General features: G+C 42.8%; 1 protein-coding gene across 1 annotated transcript in view; it reads left to right on the top strand.

Moving 5' to 3' along the window:
* Window positions 1–19169, top strand: part of usp43a (ubiquitin specific peptidase 43a) — an 85840-nt gene that overhangs the window by 45294 nt on the left and 21377 nt on the right. Inside the window, exons 4-8 of the mRNA XM_035636512.2 lie at window positions 611–703; window positions 4345–4480; window positions 5431–5575; window positions 14521–14689; window positions 17155–17266. Coding sequence (XP_035492405.2) covers window positions 611–703; window positions 4345–4480; window positions 5431–5575; window positions 14521–14689; window positions 17155–17266 — 655 coding nt within the window. The remainder of the gene's footprint in view (window positions 1–610; window positions 704–4344; window positions 4481–5430; window positions 5576–14520; window positions 14690–17154; window positions 17267–19169) is intronic.

The following is a 19169-nucleotide window of genomic DNA, read 5'->3' as shown; positions in this document are numbered from 1 at the left end:
GTGTCAAGTCACCATTCTCCCTGTCTTTACATATCCCCTCCACCTTTCATCCTTGACCTTTACCTCCTCTTCTTTTCCCTCTCTCCCCATAGTCATCCGTCCTACTCTCCTTTCCAGCTGGGTATCATCGTTACTGGCTGCCTTTTTCATTTTTCTGCACCTGTCGGTGTTTTTTTGTGCAAAACCAATTCCGAAGAGCATCCCGCCACTGTTGCTTTGCGTCCCTGTTCTCCACAGCACATCGAGTCCAGGTGTCTTTCACTGCTTGGTATTCACGTCCGCCATTTCACCGCCATGCAGCGCATTAGATAGTTCATTTCTACTTCACATTTACTCAATACCTCAGGGTTCGTGCGGGGATCCTGGCAGGCAGAGATGTCGATCCATCTGTGCAACGAATTATTTCCTGTGAAAGTGAAATGTTCTTCTGTAATGATGATTCATGGTAAAGGCATTGGTTACGTGTCTTGCCCGAGGACACATCGCCGTGCGGGCCGGGGGAAGCGGGGATCGAACCGCAGACCTCCTGAGTTGACAATAATCCCGGTGAGTCAAGGTCATACTCTGCAAAAAGTATTAAAATTTGTTCTCTGTCTCTGTTTCTCCTCAGGTCTTCTCTGACGTGCCCTCATTGCCTTAAGCAGAGCAACACCTTTGACCCGTTTTCATGTATCTCCCTGCCGATCCCGCTGCGACAAACCAGGTGATGTTTAACACACGAGTGGTAAAGTTAACTTGAAAAAAGTTTTTTAGTGATTGTTTTTGCTTTTGTGTGTCTGTGAGCTCAGTATAACTTGAGAGTTTATCTTTTGTGAATATTCCACCATTATCTCCTATAGGTCCCAGTGCACAACCCAGAACTGTTTATTCAAGCAAAAGCTCCTGACACTCTAGATGAATGGGGCTTCCGTCTGATATCAGTGATATATACAGTAGATATGATCATCTAGACTTACCCAATGGCGCAGAGTGATTCGCCTCAGCGAATACGCATAATAAATCCATTGATCATAACAGATGCACCGTCAAAAGCAAACGCTTCAGAGAGAAATTCGATAGATTCGAGTCTGTACACAAGCACGTGTCGTATGCACGTATTTTGCCAAAAAAAGGCAGTGCGCAATTGCACTCCAAATGCTTTTATGCCCAGGGTCGTATCAAAGTGACCAGACACTTTCTGATCTTCTGTTTTGAACCACGCCAGGAGCTGCGTGTCAGCGAGGTCCCATCGACTTTGACATTTGAAGAGCGAGGCGGGGAAAGTTGAGGATGAGGACGCAAAGAGGACTTTTGTTATTTCATTATTTTGACAAAAGACATGCAAATAGAGAGAGAGAGATTAATCCTTAATGTTATGATAGCTATAAGACCAGCACCAGAGGGCAGTTGCTGTTTCTGATTCAAGGCTCACTCCGGTGATTTGAGACCGGCTCTGATAAACCCGGAGGTGTGTAGAGGTTGTGTTTGATTGACATCTTCCTTATTCTCCTGTTAGACAGGGTTTAGATTCAGGGGCATACTACACCTTTACCAGGGTGCGATATGTTCAATCGTGTGTTACAGGGGTGGCCTCCAACTCACGACTTTAGGCATGTGAGACAGACACACAAGCAAGGAGACTAAACCCATGGACGATGGTGTCCCTCGCAAGGACGTCTCTTGACGTGTCAAGCGAGGGAGGTTTACACACACTACACAGCACTTGACTGGCAGACCACCGTCACACGTGCACAATGAAACAAAAAAAAATGCAAGAATTATATCTCCCTTCCAAATATTCGTGCTTAGTGACATTGTGAGGAGCCGTGCATTGATCAACGCTGATGGAAACAGGATCATTAGGTAAATTAGCCGCAATGTCATCTCTTGTCTCACAAATGCGAGCACTGACGTGTGCGTGGTCCATTTCTGAGTTTATCCTTCTATCGCACAATAGACTGTTCAGCGTTACAGCGCTTAGGTCAAAATGTTCTATTTTAGGTATTTTATATCTATCTATTGGTGAAGTAGCATTGGCCTCCCGGCCAATCGCACCCTGACCTTTATTAAAACTTCCTGGTAGATTGCGTCCTGTGTATGCAGGCCCTTTTTAAAATCATTTCATTGTGGGGCATAGTGACCACAGGCTACTGAGTGACCAAGATATAGTAGATTTGTCCCAAGGCAACGCCTCTCTCTCAGTCCTGCCATCGACAAACAACCAAAAAAAGATTCAAGTCGCTTCCAGTTTCCCAGTTTGCCTTCATTCGGTGCCCGATGAATCGCCCTATCTTCAAACATGCAGACGCCTCTGCTCTGCATCCTCTCTGCGCGGCTTCTGCGGAGCTAACCCCGAACTCCGTTCTGCAGCTCGCGTTCCCTGACAGTGTGTGGTCTGTGTCTGCGGTTGCCTGAGCCCAGCATAAAGGGAAATTCATTCAGACTCAGTGTGGACTCGCTGCCACACACACACACACACACACACACACACACACACACTGGCCTCATTGCACCGTCCTGCTGCAGCAGCAGTATCCCAGCAGAATGCCTGATAAGTTTGAGGCCCCCAGAGACACAGCGGGGTCTGGCTGGCAGCGGGGCGTCGAGGCCTGGGTGCTGCAGATAATGCCAACATACAACGTACAGGGAAAAGGAGGACGGAAGCATGTTGAGTTTTTCCCACCGACCATCTAACTGCGCACACGTCAGTCTCACCAAAGTTAATATTTCTAAAACAACTTGGAAGTATTTATAAGTACTAAACTTTGTTAAATTGGTTGTTCCAGATTCAGTGACGTGATTAAATTCAGTAGATTTCACTGAGACTTTGCAAGTAGATACAATGACATGTACAATGAGATTATGATCGCGCGCCGTGCGGGTGAGCAGTCTGTCGTTTAACACCGCAACAACTTTGATGCCAAAAAATAGGTATTATTATTAAAAAACAATTCCCTCAAATCTCTGATGCCAGAGGGGTTTTTTTAAATCCCACACTTGTTCACTCTGAGGGTTTAACTCTTCTCGTTTCTCGCCGTATGTCAACATTTAGAGCTTGATCCGAACTCTGATGTGGTTCTTCAAAGCTATTTTTAACATTGCAGAAGGGAAGATTTCTGTTTAACAGAGGCCATCAGGCTGCAAAAGAACCCTTCCTTCTGAGGTGACATCTCTATTTCCCGTTCCTCTCGAGTGTCATCCCACAATTCTTGTTTCACATCCCGGTGTCTCGAGCATCTAACAACGTAAACAAAACAGCTGCTCAGATCCCTCGTCGTCTGCCCTATCACCCTCCCCCCCGCTTACAAGTTACTCACTTGAATAAAACATGATGGGAAACAGGAAGCAGAGGTGTCGGCGATTATACCGTCCTCATTCCAAATGAGAAGGCGGGACCTTACTCTCTCTCTCTCCCTGCTCTCTCTTCCTCCTCCATTCTTTCTTTTCTTCCTTATCTTTCATCCTCTCTGTCCATTTATCTCCTTATCAAACTCCACCCTTAGTTACAGATCTCACCCTCTGTTTGTTTTCATTTCCTCACTTCTGTCCATCATTTATCATTCTGTTCATTTTCATCCTTGCATCCTTTACAGGAGGTGTTCACATTGCTGTAAATCAGACATGTCCCAGCTCCCAGCAGCTTCCTGCGGGACCATCGCTACAGTACTCACATGAGTTCACGCACGCACGCACGCACGCACGCACACACACACACACACACACACACACACACACACACACACACACACACACACACACACCGAGAAAAGAACCACAGCAGCATCTGGAAATTGTGAAATCACTTCATATTTAAATTAGACACGGACAAATCTGACAGTTTATGCCCAGGACATCTGAACAGTATCGACAGAGGAAATCTTTTTTCCAAAAATGTTTTAGTCATTAAACAGCTCAACAGAGCATTTCAAACTCTCATTTTATCAAATGTGTTGCTGTGAGGGAGCTGAAGTACATAAAAACTCTTAATTTCTTAACCCAATCTGGTTCTGCTTTTGTTTTGCTTGATATGTTTGTCTTTTGTCGTGTTAATGTTTTATAATTACCCTGATTAAGACCACAAGCCGAAATACTGTTCAACAATGAAGTCGTTGAGTTGTAGTTTTGACCTCTTGAGTTTTTTTTTTTCCTTCTCCATTCACCGTGACATTGGTGAAGTTGTGCCAGAGACTTGCACTCGTCTTCTCCAATTGTGAAATCCCATTGAATTCAATTTTGAACTTTTACATGTCATCTACTGTATCTTCCTCCCTCTGTCCCCTAGGCCCTCCCTACCTAACACACACACACACACACACACACACTCACCCGTTCTTCTTCCTTTCCTCCCTCCTGTTTGCCCCACAGAGCGATGTGTGTGACGCTGGTGTTCAGTACAAAGGGTCAAAGGTATCTGCGAGTCGGGCTGGCTCTGCCTCTCTTTGGTACCCTGTCCTGCCTGAGAGCCATGGTGGCAGAGGAGGGCAACATCACCCCAGACCAGGTACACACACACACACACACACACACACACACACACACACACACACACACACAGAGACAGAGTTTGTCATCCGTTTGAAAGTACTGCTTGTTTGTTTAAGCGCTAATACAGAACATGTACTGAAACATTGAATCAAATTTCTTACGTACAGTCATTGAATGATCATCCTTTTTTTATAAAGTTAGGTCTCTTTTACGAGTCAGCTCTGATGTGCGCACATAAAAACTTTATTTCATTTCATTTGTTATAATTTAACTTAAAATTTTAGTTTTTTTCTAAATCTAAGTTCCATATATTTGGTTGTATTGGTGTTTTCTTTGTATTTATAGTCATTTGTGATAATGTTTGTTGTAAAACTGTAAAATATCAAACTTTGTTACATTTCTTTGTCACGAGGGCCAATTTTTTTTTATCATATTGGCAGATATATCAGTATCGGAAATTTGGGGTTCTAGTTGCCATGGTTACTAGCAGTATAATAATCTTCGCATACATATTTGTTGTGTTAAAATAATTTACAAACACCTCACTGCCAATCATAAACAAGTAGATTCTGTTATCATGACATTTGATAGAGGAAACATAAAGAAACAAAAACTTCTCAGTTCGCACTTGTGCGTTGGATTTTTATCTTGATGCATTTCAGTTGCCAGGTTCCGACCTCTGGTTCTGTGCTTGTTTCACAAATCTCTTTTAGGCTTTTGCAAGGTCTTGTGTATGATGCATTTCTATATTTAATCCAGCAACCGTTCAGATTTTCTTTGATTTCTTTGAGCTGATAAGGAAAAAGGAATAGTTTTATTTCCTCTGAGACCTTATCTGGACTGTTAGTGTTTGTTTATTTCTGTGAGTCATATTCCTGCACAATAAGTTATTCCAGGCGTTCAAGACTGTAACCCAATGTAAGTTCAATTAAATTAGTTATTTTCACCATCTCCTCCCCTCTCCAGGTCATCCTGTCAGAGTTGTACTCCACGGGTTTCCAGCGCTCCTTCTCAGATGAGGATGACCTGACGACAATCGCTGACAGCGACGTGGTCTACGCCTTCCAGGCTCCTCCCCTCTTTAGTCGTGGAGGCTCAGCACCACACTCAGGTAACCATGGCAACAAGACGTCCATCAAAGACACCGCAGACTGTTTTTGCTCATTCTTTTCATCAGCCTCCCTCCCGTCCTCTTGATTATCTTGCGTTCACACCAATTTGCACTTACACTTGTGTTTTTCACTTTTGTTTCATTAACCATGGTGTTTTGCTCAAAGGAAAACATTTTACTTAGGCCAGTGTCTGTAGTGTGCTTTGCATTGCTCCAGTCTGCTTCTTTATGCATGATAGAATCCAAACAAATTAAATGAAATGCCAGTGCTCGTGTCTGAAAAGAGCTTAACTGAGTCAAATTAGCTGTGTGTGTGTGTGTGTGTGTGTGTGTGTGTGTGTGTGTGTGTGCGTGTGCGTGAATGTGTGCGCGCGTGTGTGTGAGGTCATTAATTGCAATCTCTGCAGGTTGCCAGTTAGGTAAGTTGAGTTTTTTTCCAGTGCTTAATGGCGCCTTCACGGGGGGTTTCGTTACCCCCGGAGAAGAATGACATGAATAATTCACTTGTCACTTCACACGGTGAATACAGTGTCACAGCGCGAAGGCAGGGAGCAGACACATACAGGTTCAGTGGCAGTGATTTCAGTCAGACGCTCTCATTCTAAAATAAGCAAGCATGAGCAAACACACACATATGTACACACACACAAGTCAAGTAGGTAGTACATTCATTAATCTAATAAATACATATTCCTCAAGGGAAAACTTGGCAAAGTACACACACACACACACATACAGAGAGACATGTATATGCAATGAATCACACTTAAGCGCTCACTAGCGAACGGGACTCCCATTCTTGTGAGCAGTCTGATGAAAATGAGGAATGGCTCTTACTTTGAAATAATTCAATAGATCACAGCAGGCCAGACTCAGGATATCATAACTTCATTCAGTGGGATTTATGTCCTGTGATATAGTGTAACACATGAATTTACACACTTATCACTGCCGGCATTATGGAGATAAAAGATAATGTATGGTAGTATTTCCTGCATAATTCATTTTTTTGAGTAAAGAGGGCGGTAGTTTGAAACAACAATATAACAGGGAAAGTTTTTACACAGAGCACAATTAAATGAAATGGTCTGAAGCATAGGGGGGAGTATACATTTGATTCAGTTGTTTTTTTCTCCATATTTCTCTTTAGTTTATTCCCGTTTGACTGTTCAGTTTTTGTCATATGTCATCACTCTAGGTTCGACACCTCTGAGAATAAAACACCACTGCTGTTAGGAGTAAATCAGGACTCCAGCTATCAGTGTTATCCACTGAATGAAACAATGTCTGAATTAAAAGATGCTATGTTAGTTTGAGGCAACCTGAAGCGTCCCTGTGGTTACTGAGGCCAGTGTAAGGAGGCGTCTGTGAGTGGTCATTTTCATAAAAGTGTACATAAAAACACAAATTTATATAATTTATAAACACTCTCTTCCCAAACAGACCCTGGTCCCACAGTGACTTTGGATTCTGGCTAGTTTTCAGATTTTCTTTTTTTCATGTCTCCCTCTTTCATTTATTTACTATTGCCGATGCAATGCCGACTCAGTTCATTAAGCAGCGCATCGACATTCTGGACACTTCATATTCAGCTAGTCCAGTTTGAGAAACAGATCCAAACTTTTTACACGGAATTTCAAAGGCTTGAGTCGGTAACGGGACATGATTTCATGCACAGATAACGTCTTTTCACGTTAAACAGACGTGAGTCTTTCTGAACATTGTGGGGACCAGTGGTTTGGTCCTCATCACCACCGTTGCCATATGGTGCAAAAAGCCCTCTTCCCTATCAGCCACAGCAATGCTCCTCACCACTATGCACTGTGTTTGTTTTTGTGTGGAAAAAGTAAAACACGTTTCCATGACGGATGGCCATTAGAGAAAAGCCTGCAGGAGCCAACAGTGTAATGGATAAGAGTCACTCTGAGTTGTTTTTTTTCCTCCAAGAGATGCTTGATGTTTGTTTAGCATGTTCATGTATGAATTTTGTTCTCATGAATCACTTTCGTGTGATTAATCATAGAGTTTGTGTTACTTTCCCTGCATGCAAACAAGGTAATGTGTGTGCTTACCACAGCATGGCAATTTGTGGCACACATGACAGCTGTGCAGTGGTTTTAAAGCAATAGAACAGATGTTACAACAAAAACTCCTGCTCCGAAATGCTCTTCATGTTCCGTCCTCTTCAGGACTGTGTGGATTGGAAATGTGCTTTAGCAGCGGAAGAGACGTAAGAGATGTAAAACCCTGTCTCACTGTTTCTTATATTATTAGCCTCTGTTTGGTGTTTTGGTCACCTCATGGATCTCTTTCCTCAACTGTCCTTGGCTGTATTTCCTTCATCACTGGTACCCGTGGCAACACCTCCGCACGCATGCAGCCCCTTCAAGTATTTTGATACAGTGGTATCTTCAGAGTGCTGGCTTTTGTCAGGAGGAAAATAAATTCACCAGAGTATGCATTGAAAGGTTCAAGTACGATATGATTTTTTTCTGTGGGGGGAAAAAAACAAACAAAAAAACATAGCAGCTTCACAGGCAGCAGTGTGACATTTCTATTTAGCTCTTGGCAAAAAGAAATTGTCCAAATCTCCACCACTTGCCCCTGATTCTTGGCTCGTCCTTTCCATTCCTTTCTCCTCCTCCACATGACTTGGCTACAAGGAGGAGGAAGAGGTAAGAGCTTCCGAACAGATCTACCCACCACTGATATGGACCCATGAATAATGAGTAGTTGTCCGTTTAATAACATGGCAAAAGAGCATATAGAGAATGTATGCAGGGAAATCCCTCTGCCGTCGTGCCCCGCTGCATTTTAGCGTGTGGGAGTTGAATTTTTCTCTGACTTTATCCGAAAACTTTTCTCCGGGATATTGAATCAGCGCCGCTCCCAGCTCCAATAATGAGGTTTTTTCATTTACAAGAAATGGCAGCAGGAGGTCTCATGATGGAAAACACTGAAAAAATCAATTAGGTTCCTGTGCGCCCCAATAGAGACCTATTTCACCCTCAACAATTCGGGGAATTTGCACATAAAGAGAGTGATAAAGCTGTGGATTTCTGCACGGAGGGAAAGCGACTTTGCGCTGAATAGAAGCTGAGGGGAAGTTAGCGGGCTAACTTTGTGTGACGCTCATGCGGTACTCTTGAAACGGGAAAAAAAAAGTCAACGCCAGGCCCGGGACACGTTTCTTACGATGGGAGGGAGAAGTCAGTTAAGATTTGAGCAGTGACAGTTGCTTACACAGGGACGTCGACCGAGCCGGGGGGGAGTGTGTCGTCTGTTCCGTCTGATCGAAAAGAGAGGATTCTCTGGGAAATAGGGTCGAGAAACGAATCTTTAACACACTAACAGGATCTACGTTTCGAGATAGATGCAGTAATGGAAGTCCTCTTTTTCATTTCGTTCCCACTTTACGCACACTGACTGACTGTGCTCCACTCACTCTCCAGGAGGTTATTTGAGTGTCCAGGTCCTGTCACAGTAAACTGCGGCGCAGTAAAGAGAGTAAACCATTGTGTCATTTCCATCAACTCACTTAGGGCTCTGCACCAAGTGGACAGTCAGGGATTTTCACATCAATCTGAGCTGTTTGTCTGGGCAGTCGCATCCTTCAATCGGCTTCTCACAGCGGAGGTTTTACTTCTGCCTGAATGCACGCACACGCACACGCACGCACGCACGCACACACGCACAAGCTACTCATTACCTCGATCACCACTACAGGCAAATCACTTCCCACTGTCACTCAATGTCAGTGTTTCACTCTTGCTTTTCATGTCACAATATTAAGACATTAGCAGCATCGTAAAACACATATTACTGATTATGAAAGAGGCTTGAAGTGTTATTTTTATTTACTTGATGAGTTTGCACAGTGCACAGTGGACCAGAAAATAAGAAGGAAATAGACAAAGGTCCCTTTGCAGGACTCGAACTAGGAAGGCCTAACTAATTTCCAGAAGCATAGAGACCTCGGTTGCTGTAAAATGTTGTGTTCATGTGTTGTCCTGCAGCAGAAAACATGCATTTTGTGACACGGAAATTGGTTTGAATTGATTTGCTTACAATAAAAATGTAAAAATCACAAGTAATGAGCGATGATAATGTGATAAAATGCACTATTACTTATCATACACCAATAAGAAATGATGATTGGTGGAGTGTGTGTGCTCATGAGATTGTACAAAAATACACTTGCACCGAGACAAAGACGTCATGCAAATCAAACCCTGCTAAGTACACTTCCTGTGCAGTTCCATTAAGGCAGTCACGGGGCGCCCGGAGCAAGCTCGGTGCAGAAAAGCAAAAAGAAAGATTCCAGCCAGATTCACGGGGGAACTCTTGCCCCTCCAGTAGAACTCATTATTTTTGAAATAACCTGAAGAGAATGAAGGCAGAGAGAAATTCGGCGCGTCTACGGTCGGTGCGCTGATCACCGCGTCTGCCTCCGGAACGTGTTCTCAAGTCATCGGGGAAATAACAGCAGCGCTCGGCTCGGCTGCTTTATTAATGACAACACAAATGGTGCATAAATGCTCGTGCAAATGCCAACTTGAAAGCTTCTTCTGCCCTCGAACCTTGTAAAACTAAACCGACAGTCTGATTCACAACGCAGCCTCGTAGTGTTTCAGATGAATCAGTCAGCGGGGCAGAGGAGGCTGGGTAACAAAAAAGTTTTTATGGTTTTGTTTGCATCTCTTCTGTCATCTATTAGTTTACAGAGTAGTAAATGATGTATCAAATTCGTTGATCATTATACAGCATGTTTACCGTCGTTTTCTCTCTCTTAGTCACAGATATATGCGGCTAAAATGTGCAGCGTTGTGGTGTGGATTTTAGCATAGGCTGTGCTGCTGGTCCAATATTAAAGACATGATGCAACTAAGTGAAAAATACCATGGGCAGTTTCAACGATTGCAACTTTCTTACTCTCAGGTTTTGTTTTCCCTTAATTCGAGGAGACGGCAGGGGCACCGCGGCTACTAGAGACACTATACTGTGGCTTTTTTTATTCATTGTATGTTCAAAAGGGATGACAGAAAGGGCAGCACCAGGTGTGTGCAGTGCCTCCTCCGCTGCCTCCTTAGTCTGTCGTTTCGCTGTCGGCAGAAAGCTCAGGTGCTTCGCTGTCATCAGACGCGTTTGTTGTTTCGCTGCCAGGACCTCTTGTTTCGCTCGGGGCGAAGCCCACGGTCCCCCTGGGTATTTTTAGTCAGGTGAGTGGAACGCACTGACAGGGGTCACTCATCTGTTCTCGGACCACATGGGAGGAATGTGGTTCCTAGTCGGTGTGTGTCCAATATCCAGTGTGTGTGTGTGAGTGTGTGTGTGTGTTACGCAACGTGTGCTATTTTTACATGTCGGTAATGAACAAATTGTTTTGGAAAATAAGACATCAATGTTGAAAGACTTTGCCTCTGGTGCAACAGCAAAATATGATTACCATCTTAAAATAAATGTGCGTGCATGTGTGTGTGCTCACAGAATAATGGAAGCATCAAGATCACAGCTTCATCTGATGTGCAGAAACGCGTTGTCTGTAGATATTAACAGACACTACAGCACTTTTTTTTTTTTTACCACCCATCCTAAAGATGTTCTTGTTCAGTGAAGCACTCGATCTTAACCATCAGCTGAAAGATACTTTCCTCACACACGTCAGGAGAATAGAGCTGCTGTTCAGCATGGAGTTGAGAAGTCTTTCTTATGCTAATGTCCCTAAAGACAGAGAGGACTTTGTAACATGTACCTGTGTCTGTGTGAAAGCTACTGTAACTTCAGCCCCGACTGTGTTTGGAGAAGAAATGTCCTCCCGGGCCCAAAACAATCTTACCCAACCATCCCACACATCTGAAACAAAACATGTTCCGTAGCAATTAATACCTTTTCTTTTTTCTTCTTCTTTTTTTTTTTGGCGATGTTCATTTCCTTCTGTGGAGCTCAGGTCTGAATCATTCTGTGCGGGGAGGGGGTGGGGTCAATCGTGTAACAGGCAGAGAGGGGAGTACAAGATGAAAACAGAGAGGAGGATGAGCACCAGAGGAGGCGTAGCACGCTCCTCAGGGCTGATCCGTTTAAGATTGTCTTACTCACCATGTCCAATCTCAAGAGTGATTTTCTTTTTCTTTTCTTACTCCACTATTATTTATTATTATAAAATAAAAATTCCACTTTCTTTAAATTCAAGATGGCAGATTATTACCAGATTCCCTTAAGCGGCTATAACGCTGCCACAATGACAACAACAACAAATAGATCAATATCATGCCAAGTCATCGCTGAATCAATATATTTATGAGAGGACGCACGGTGAGCCTCGCTGTAAATGTGTCTCCTCACTCAAGTCTTGCCATTTCTTTATCTTCTTTATCTACTTTCTGATTTGATAAAATCAGCTCTTGGCCCTGGCCATCATTCCATTCTATTGTCCTGGTCTATTTCCACCCTGCTCACACCTCCCTCTGCCTGGGGCGCTCCCCTGCCCCGTCTCAGGGAGGCATGGAGGAGGAGGTGAGAATGAGAGTCTGTCAGGAGCTTCTCCAAACACACGCACGACATATTACTCTCCGCTTTTGGAAATACTCACTAAAAATACTGCTGTTTTTCAAATAGGGCTTACTTTGATGTTGTCCAACATTGAAATTGTTGTCTCCTAGACAATGGTAATAAACTTCATTAATATACTGTATCCTTTTCAAGAACAAATTTACAAAAGGCTTCAAGAAGTTGAAACAAAGATTAGAGACATCAAGAATCTTATGTAAATGAGTAAAAAGAATTAAAACAAAAGGGAAAAATTATTTAAAGAAGTTGTTGTTTGTGACGGTTGCTTGTCTGATTCCCAGGGAGGGTTATGACTGTTGTGGTAAGATTGATGGTGTCAAGATTTGAAGATTTGAAATTTGGAGATATAAACCCTTAAAATACAGATTATGATACATTTTTGAAGTATAAAATATCTGAGGACAAAAAATACCTCTTTTAAAAATCCTGCGGGTGAGACTTTTAAGGGACTGGGGGGTAATTTCATGTGATGAATCATCCTCAGTAAACCTGAACCGATGAAGTCAATTCATCTGAATTAAAAATCTCAAGAAAATGGAGATTGAATGATTTGGGCTCTTATTCATCAATACAAATATCAACAAAAATGTCTCACTCCGGACACAAACCCCAGTCTTTTGTACAAGAGCATCTAAACAAATATTCTTCCAAAATGTTCCCAGTTCCCTGTATGTAATTGATGACGCCAGGGTTATGTTATTATATACAGAATTACATAATAATCATATACATCATGTCTTTTACTTTGAAACCTGTCATGGAAAGTAACTTACATTCCTGTTTGCCATCCTCTGTCTAAAAGCAGTTTGACTTTTGTATGTGGGAGTTTGACCCTGCCAACCTTGTTATCATGTGAACTTTGCCTGAACCCAATTATTGCATATTTGGCCACAAGAGAAACAGATCTTCAAAGACAGATTCTGTTTGACCAATAACACCGTGTGCAAATGTTACAATAATTAATCATTTGTCTCTTTTGGCGAGTGTTATATTGTAGTAATCTCCACAACGAACTCCCCCAGATCAAAAACTGAGGATTACAAGTGACTGGGTGGACAGAGGGAGCGATCACTGTGACAAAGAGATTGGAGATGAATCGGCCATCTTAAGGGCAGACGACGTGCCGAAAATGTCACATCGAGTCGCTCCTGTTTGCTTACGGAGAAGAATACATATATATATATATATATATATATATATATATATATATATATATATGTATCAAAAAAAATGTTGACCTTGACTTTGCTTTTTGTAATGTATATAGCTACATTTTAAGGTTAGGGTAACGTTAGGTGTAAGGGTTGTTAAGTACGTCCCCTAAAGTGTGTGTGTGTGTGTGTGTGTGTGTGTGTGTGTGTGTGTGTGTGTGTGTGTGTGTGTGTGTGTGTGTGTGTGTGTGTGTGTGTGTGTGTGTGTGTGTGTGTTTGTGTTTGTGTGTGTGTGTGTGTGTGTTAATAGTCTGCGTGCTTGGATGTGTTAAGACTTTACAACTAAGCTTGACATCTATTCACGCCTGCTCTGTATGTTTGTTTGGGTTTTGTGTGTTTGACGTTTGGAGGTGGCGGTGATTAATTTCGCAGTAGACATGGAACAAGCATTGTTTAATTAAATCCTCTGGTAATGTCAAAGTTTATGTTTCCAGGGAGACAAGAGGTTGGGCCTTCTGTATCCCCTCCAGCTATTACCCACTATTAATCATAACATGTGCACGAGTTGTATGCGAGTGTACGTGTGGCAGCAGATGTGATTCTTTTTACGGACCCTCAGGGTAAATAAGAATCAAAGGGCAATTTTAGTGTAATGGAATTTTTGTTTTCCGAAAATATTACATAAGACGTTGCTCTTTTGGTAGCAATTTTCTCATTTTGACACCCGAAGCTGTTTTGTAATTTGTAGAAAAAACAACAAACCCCCCTGACAATTACACTGAAGAACTAACTCTTTTCCTTTATGTTTTCTGGCTACACTTACAAATTGGAGATTAAAAACATTGATCCCCTTCATATTTGTTAAAACTCAGCTAATTTGTTTTAAATAACACCACATAGACACCTGGACATGGGTTTTCTTTAGAGGAAACATCCGTATTATTGAGAAACTTAAAGAAAAAAAAAGGGTCACACATTGCTGTTAAAGAAAGAAATGACATTTGCCGCTGTCCCATTCCCTGTTTATTTTACACACCAGGGATGGACATTTTCTGAATGGTTGTACCATAACTGATGGGATTTTGGAAACGTATCTCCATGAAAACGCCAGGTTGACATTTTTTCTCATGATGGTGGCAGAAGAAAAAACAATTTGGGTGCGATTGTAGCGCAGCAGTCCGGATGTCAGGTCGTTTGTCAGCCTTTGCTTTGCTCTGCTCTGCTCAGGGTATCACCACAGCCTCCCCTCCTCCCCCTACTCCTCCGCGGCGGGACCCGACGGCCAGAGGCTGCCTCCGTCCGGCACCCTCTCCTCTGAGTACCTGAACCAGGGCGGCTCCGGGAAGCTCCTCCTCCTCATCTGTAACACCGCAGGGTCCGGCCAGCAGGCTGTCAGGTGAGCTGCAAGATGACGATTTATTCTTTGGTTATTTTAATTGTTGTTGGTTTAGTTTTTATGGGATGGATTTGCATTTGACTGTAGATCACATTTTCAGTTTATTCAGCTGCTAAGGGCTTCATCTTGTGAATTGTTTTTTTTGTAAGCATGCTGCAACAAAGCCTGTTAATCTTAGATTTGTGAGACTGCGTTTCACAGCTTGTTCTAGTACAGCAGCAGACACATCTTTCCTACTACTCGACTGTTTCTACAGTACCTTATTTGTTATTTTCCCTTTTATCCAACGCTGTCTCAATGTCAACATCTAACTTCCGTTTGACTTTGACATTTATCTGGATTTATTTATTGAAGGATAGCCCCTTGAGACACAGCATCTCTTTTTCAAGGGGGTCCTCTAACATGACATGTATGAACTGCCTCTACCCAGCTGTAGCTGGAAGACGACAGTGTTGAAACCTGAGTGGAACAATGTGTTTAAATTGGAGAATTTTGCCAGACAGTTATGTTTAATTGGCTGCCATGTGTAGGTCTGACAAGGGCGGGCAGGGTTATTCAATTGTGTACCTAAAATACATCTGATAAACAGTTGAAGCAGCCATAAGATAGCAACAGCCTGAGCTTTGTCGCTCACAAATGAGCTGTGTTGTTCTGTTTGGGAATAAATGACCTTCAGGCGCTGAGTGACATTGCAAATCAGAGAAGAAAACAATTTGATCACATCCACCTCCTTTTGTTAAACATTTTTACTCTAGGCAACATCACAAATTTGAAGGGGAATCCATACTTTTATAAGATAACAAATTAGAGGTCGAGTTAGAACGGAGCAGGGATTAAATTAACTTGTGCGCCAGATCCACGTTAATCCATGGTTATTTTCCCGCTAATTTGGGGATTATTCTACTGCACCACAAAGGATCATGGGTTAAATAAGACTGACGGTTGATAGCCCAGATTATCTTTCAGTGATTCACAGGAGAGAGAAATATTTTGTGGAGTGGGGAAGGCAAAATGGAACAAATTTGCAGGCATGCCTTTGAACAACTTTGGATTGTTTTTAGTGCATTTATGCATTGTTATGCTTTATGTCACCAGATTCTTACTTGATTGATCCATGTCCAATCAAAGAGTAGATTTGTTTAAAGGTACTATGTGTAACTTCTTTCTGCCAGCGAACACAGTGTGGGTGGTGTTGGTGGTCACTTGCCCAGATTGAATCAACACCTCTCTCTTGGTTTTAGCTGGGTGTAATAAACTTGCAATTGAATGTGTGATAGTGTGTATATGCATGTCTCTCTGTCTCGCCCTCTCACTCACTCAGCCACTCACTCGTAAATTATACAAAAGTTTGAACATTTAATTTTCAGCCGCGAGTGTCTAAATAATCCATGAGAGATGCTGATGTACTTGACTTGTCTTGTCTAGACAAACTCGATTGCCTCTCCCATTAACCTCCCACACAATGGCTTCTAATATACTTGAACCACTGCAGAGCAGTCGGGAGGAGCATAGGCCCGAGTGAACTCGGACTACAGAGAACCTATTATGAGCCGCTGATGAGACACAGGCAGGTTTTCTCCGCTCTGTTTGGCTCCTGACCCACTCACTCACACAGTAATGTGGCTCACTTCAAACTGTCCGTACAGCGACACAACGTGGCACTGACAGTGAAGCCTTGACACGCCTGACACCTGACAGCTTGACAGATGTGGTGATGACAAGACACGCCGCCAGGACTTTGACTGACGCATTTTTTCAACTTTCAATAAGTTCAACCTCCTTGGAAATTCCTTTATTATGTTTTGGAGTGTGGGTGTCATTCTCAAAATCGATTTTTACTCTAGAAAATCAATCATTTAATGATAAAATAGCTTGTTATTCTTTCTTTCTTTCTTTGATTATTTATCTCGAACAAATTAAAATAAAAAAGCAAGTGTGACACTGCACACACACACACACACAAAAATGTTTCATAAAGCGTCACAAACAACAGCCATAAACAAACTAATCATACATGTCCGGAAAAGAGCAGGAGGAAGCCAAATCTTATTTACTCCCACCCCTTTTTCAACTGCTTATAATTTATGTACAACATTAGCAGCTATATTCACATATTTACCCCAAATTATTTACATTCATAACCTAGTCATAATATTTATAAAGCCAACAAAGAAAAAACACAAAGAAAAAACACGCGAAATAACCTGCCCTCATCCCAATATCCCTTTAAAAAAGTGCTTTTGTACCTCCTCTCCTCTCCTCTCCTCTCCTCTCCTCTCCCCTCCTCTCCTCTCCTCTCCCCTCCTGTCCCCTCCCCTCCTCTCCTCTCCTCTCCTCTCCTCTCCTCTCCTGTCCTCTCCTCTCCTGTGTTCTCCCCACTCCCATCCCGTCCCCTCCTCTCCTCTCCTCTCCTCTCCTCTCCCCTCCCGTCCCCTCCTGTCCTCTCCTCTCCTCTCTTCTGTCAGGTTCGGACCTCCATTCCTCATGCGTGAGGACAGGAGCATCTCCTGGGAGCAGCTGCAGCAGAGCATCCTCAGCAAGCTCTATTATCTGATGCTGAATGGATCCCAGGCTCAGGTAATGCCGTCTCCCCCAGTATACAATAACACGTCGCCCACTCAATCCCATGCGTCCCCAGCCCCTTCAGGTCAGGGGTTCGTGGTCATTCACGACTCCACGGTGCAAAATCCCCCAAAAAAGGCCACAAGACGGAGAGTGTATGAAAGTGCATTGAATCCATTTTCGTTAATGTTGGGTTTTATGTTGGAATCAGACCGAGTCACACTGGAAGCTATTTTTGAATCAAAGACAATGATTAAACCACATAACAATGTGTTCTGAAAGGGCAGCCGTAAGATGCTTGTTGTTCATGCTTCTGATGATGACTTTTATTAGAGCTCATTGCACTTCTGAGAATATAAAATAGATTTCCTGTTGAGCACGCCGAGTGATTGATTGTTAGATTCGAAGTTTGAAGTTTTGGTAATATAGGGACAAATACAATCATACAGCATTTTTAGCCACGTGCTGCTTCAGTCCTGAACCGAGTACCTTGTTCCAAAACCAGAATAATGGTTGCACAAAATTTTGTGGATTTTTTTTATTTGCTCACATCATTCGTTCATTCAGAGAAGTGTTTACAGTGTTTAAACTGTAACAGCTTTTACTCAAACGAATGAATTAAGGCGAACCAGACGGTGGTTGTAGAGTACATCTGAGGACATCGTATTCACACAAACGCACAGACACAGACAGCGCAAGCCTTTCATGGGAGAGTAATAACAGTTATATGCGCTGTGCATAAATTCAATTTTATCACCGCCCCACTGGTGGCTTGAGTCGTTATTTTTGAAATGTAAGATTTCTTCTCATCGGGAACATTATCGCTATATTACTGAATTATTTTGATTAAAAACAGACAACTTTCGTGCCCCTAGTGCTTCCGGGTAGTATTATTGTTTAGGCACTGTCTTAAAAACACCTGTAAGCACGCAGGTACTTTATCCTCAGAGCTCCTGAGGAAGTTGTCATTAATACTTTGGAGATAACGCAGGAGGAGTCAGAAGTATTCACACTGAAACTCCTACTTAGTTTTCTGGCTCCTAATCTTCACCTGCGGCAGCATCATGGCTAACTCAATGCCAGCAGCCTGGCTACTGTCCAAAGCAGATAATAACCGTAAAAAAATTTTTATATTGAATAAATACTCCTGAGTTAAACGTCCAGTGGTATTGAGAAGTAGACTGGTTGTGTTACTTACTGTTACTAGAAGCCATTCGAGTCCCGGAGCTTTCTCCGCAGAGTGAATGTCCGTCCTATAGATTCATTCTTGTTTTATCTTGTTTTAATTCATCTCTCTCTCTTCTTCTTCTTCACCTGCTTTTGTAACTCCATCAACGTGATTCCTTTTCTCTTGCAAGGCTAAGTTGTTTTTTGTCGGTTCGGCTGTTCCACCATCTGCTATTTCCGTCACTGGGGATTATACCGGGAGAACGATATCCGTCGTCAATTTTCGCCACAACTGCGCCCCCTGGTGGCCAAGAGAATAACATGGTGAAAGCAGGGTTTATGGGGACCAATAGGAGCACGGAAGGTTTTTCTATCTGCGTTACAATATGCAATCAGTTTTAACATCATAATGAGCCCGATTAAGCCCAAAAAGTTGTATTTTTTCTGCTTTTAATTGATTGAATTGATATAATTTACACAATTCCTCCTGTCATTCTCAGTCCTTTGTATTGTGGACATCCGGTCTTGCATGCTGAAGTCCACCTCCACCTTCTCTCGCTCTCTGCATTTTCCACATGCTTTGACCGTGATCCCTGACAAGCACGTTTCCTTACACGGTCCAAGCGGTCTGTGCACCACGAGCCCTAAACCACAGCGCCACTCTCAAAAACACAGACGTATACAAACAGTAACGCGCTCGCACACTGTCCCCTCTGCCAGTCTTCGAGGTTGCTATGGGCAACGCCATGGT

Source organism: Scophthalmus maximus, chromosome 8, assembly GCF_022379125.1.
Source record: "Scophthalmus maximus strain ysfricsl-2021 chromosome 8, ASM2237912v1, whole genome shotgun sequence".
Taxonomy (NCBI): Eukaryota; Metazoa; Chordata; class Actinopteri; order Pleuronectiformes; family Scophthalmidae; genus Scophthalmus; species Scophthalmus maximus.
This window is presented reverse-complemented; position numbering and strand designations above follow the sequence as displayed.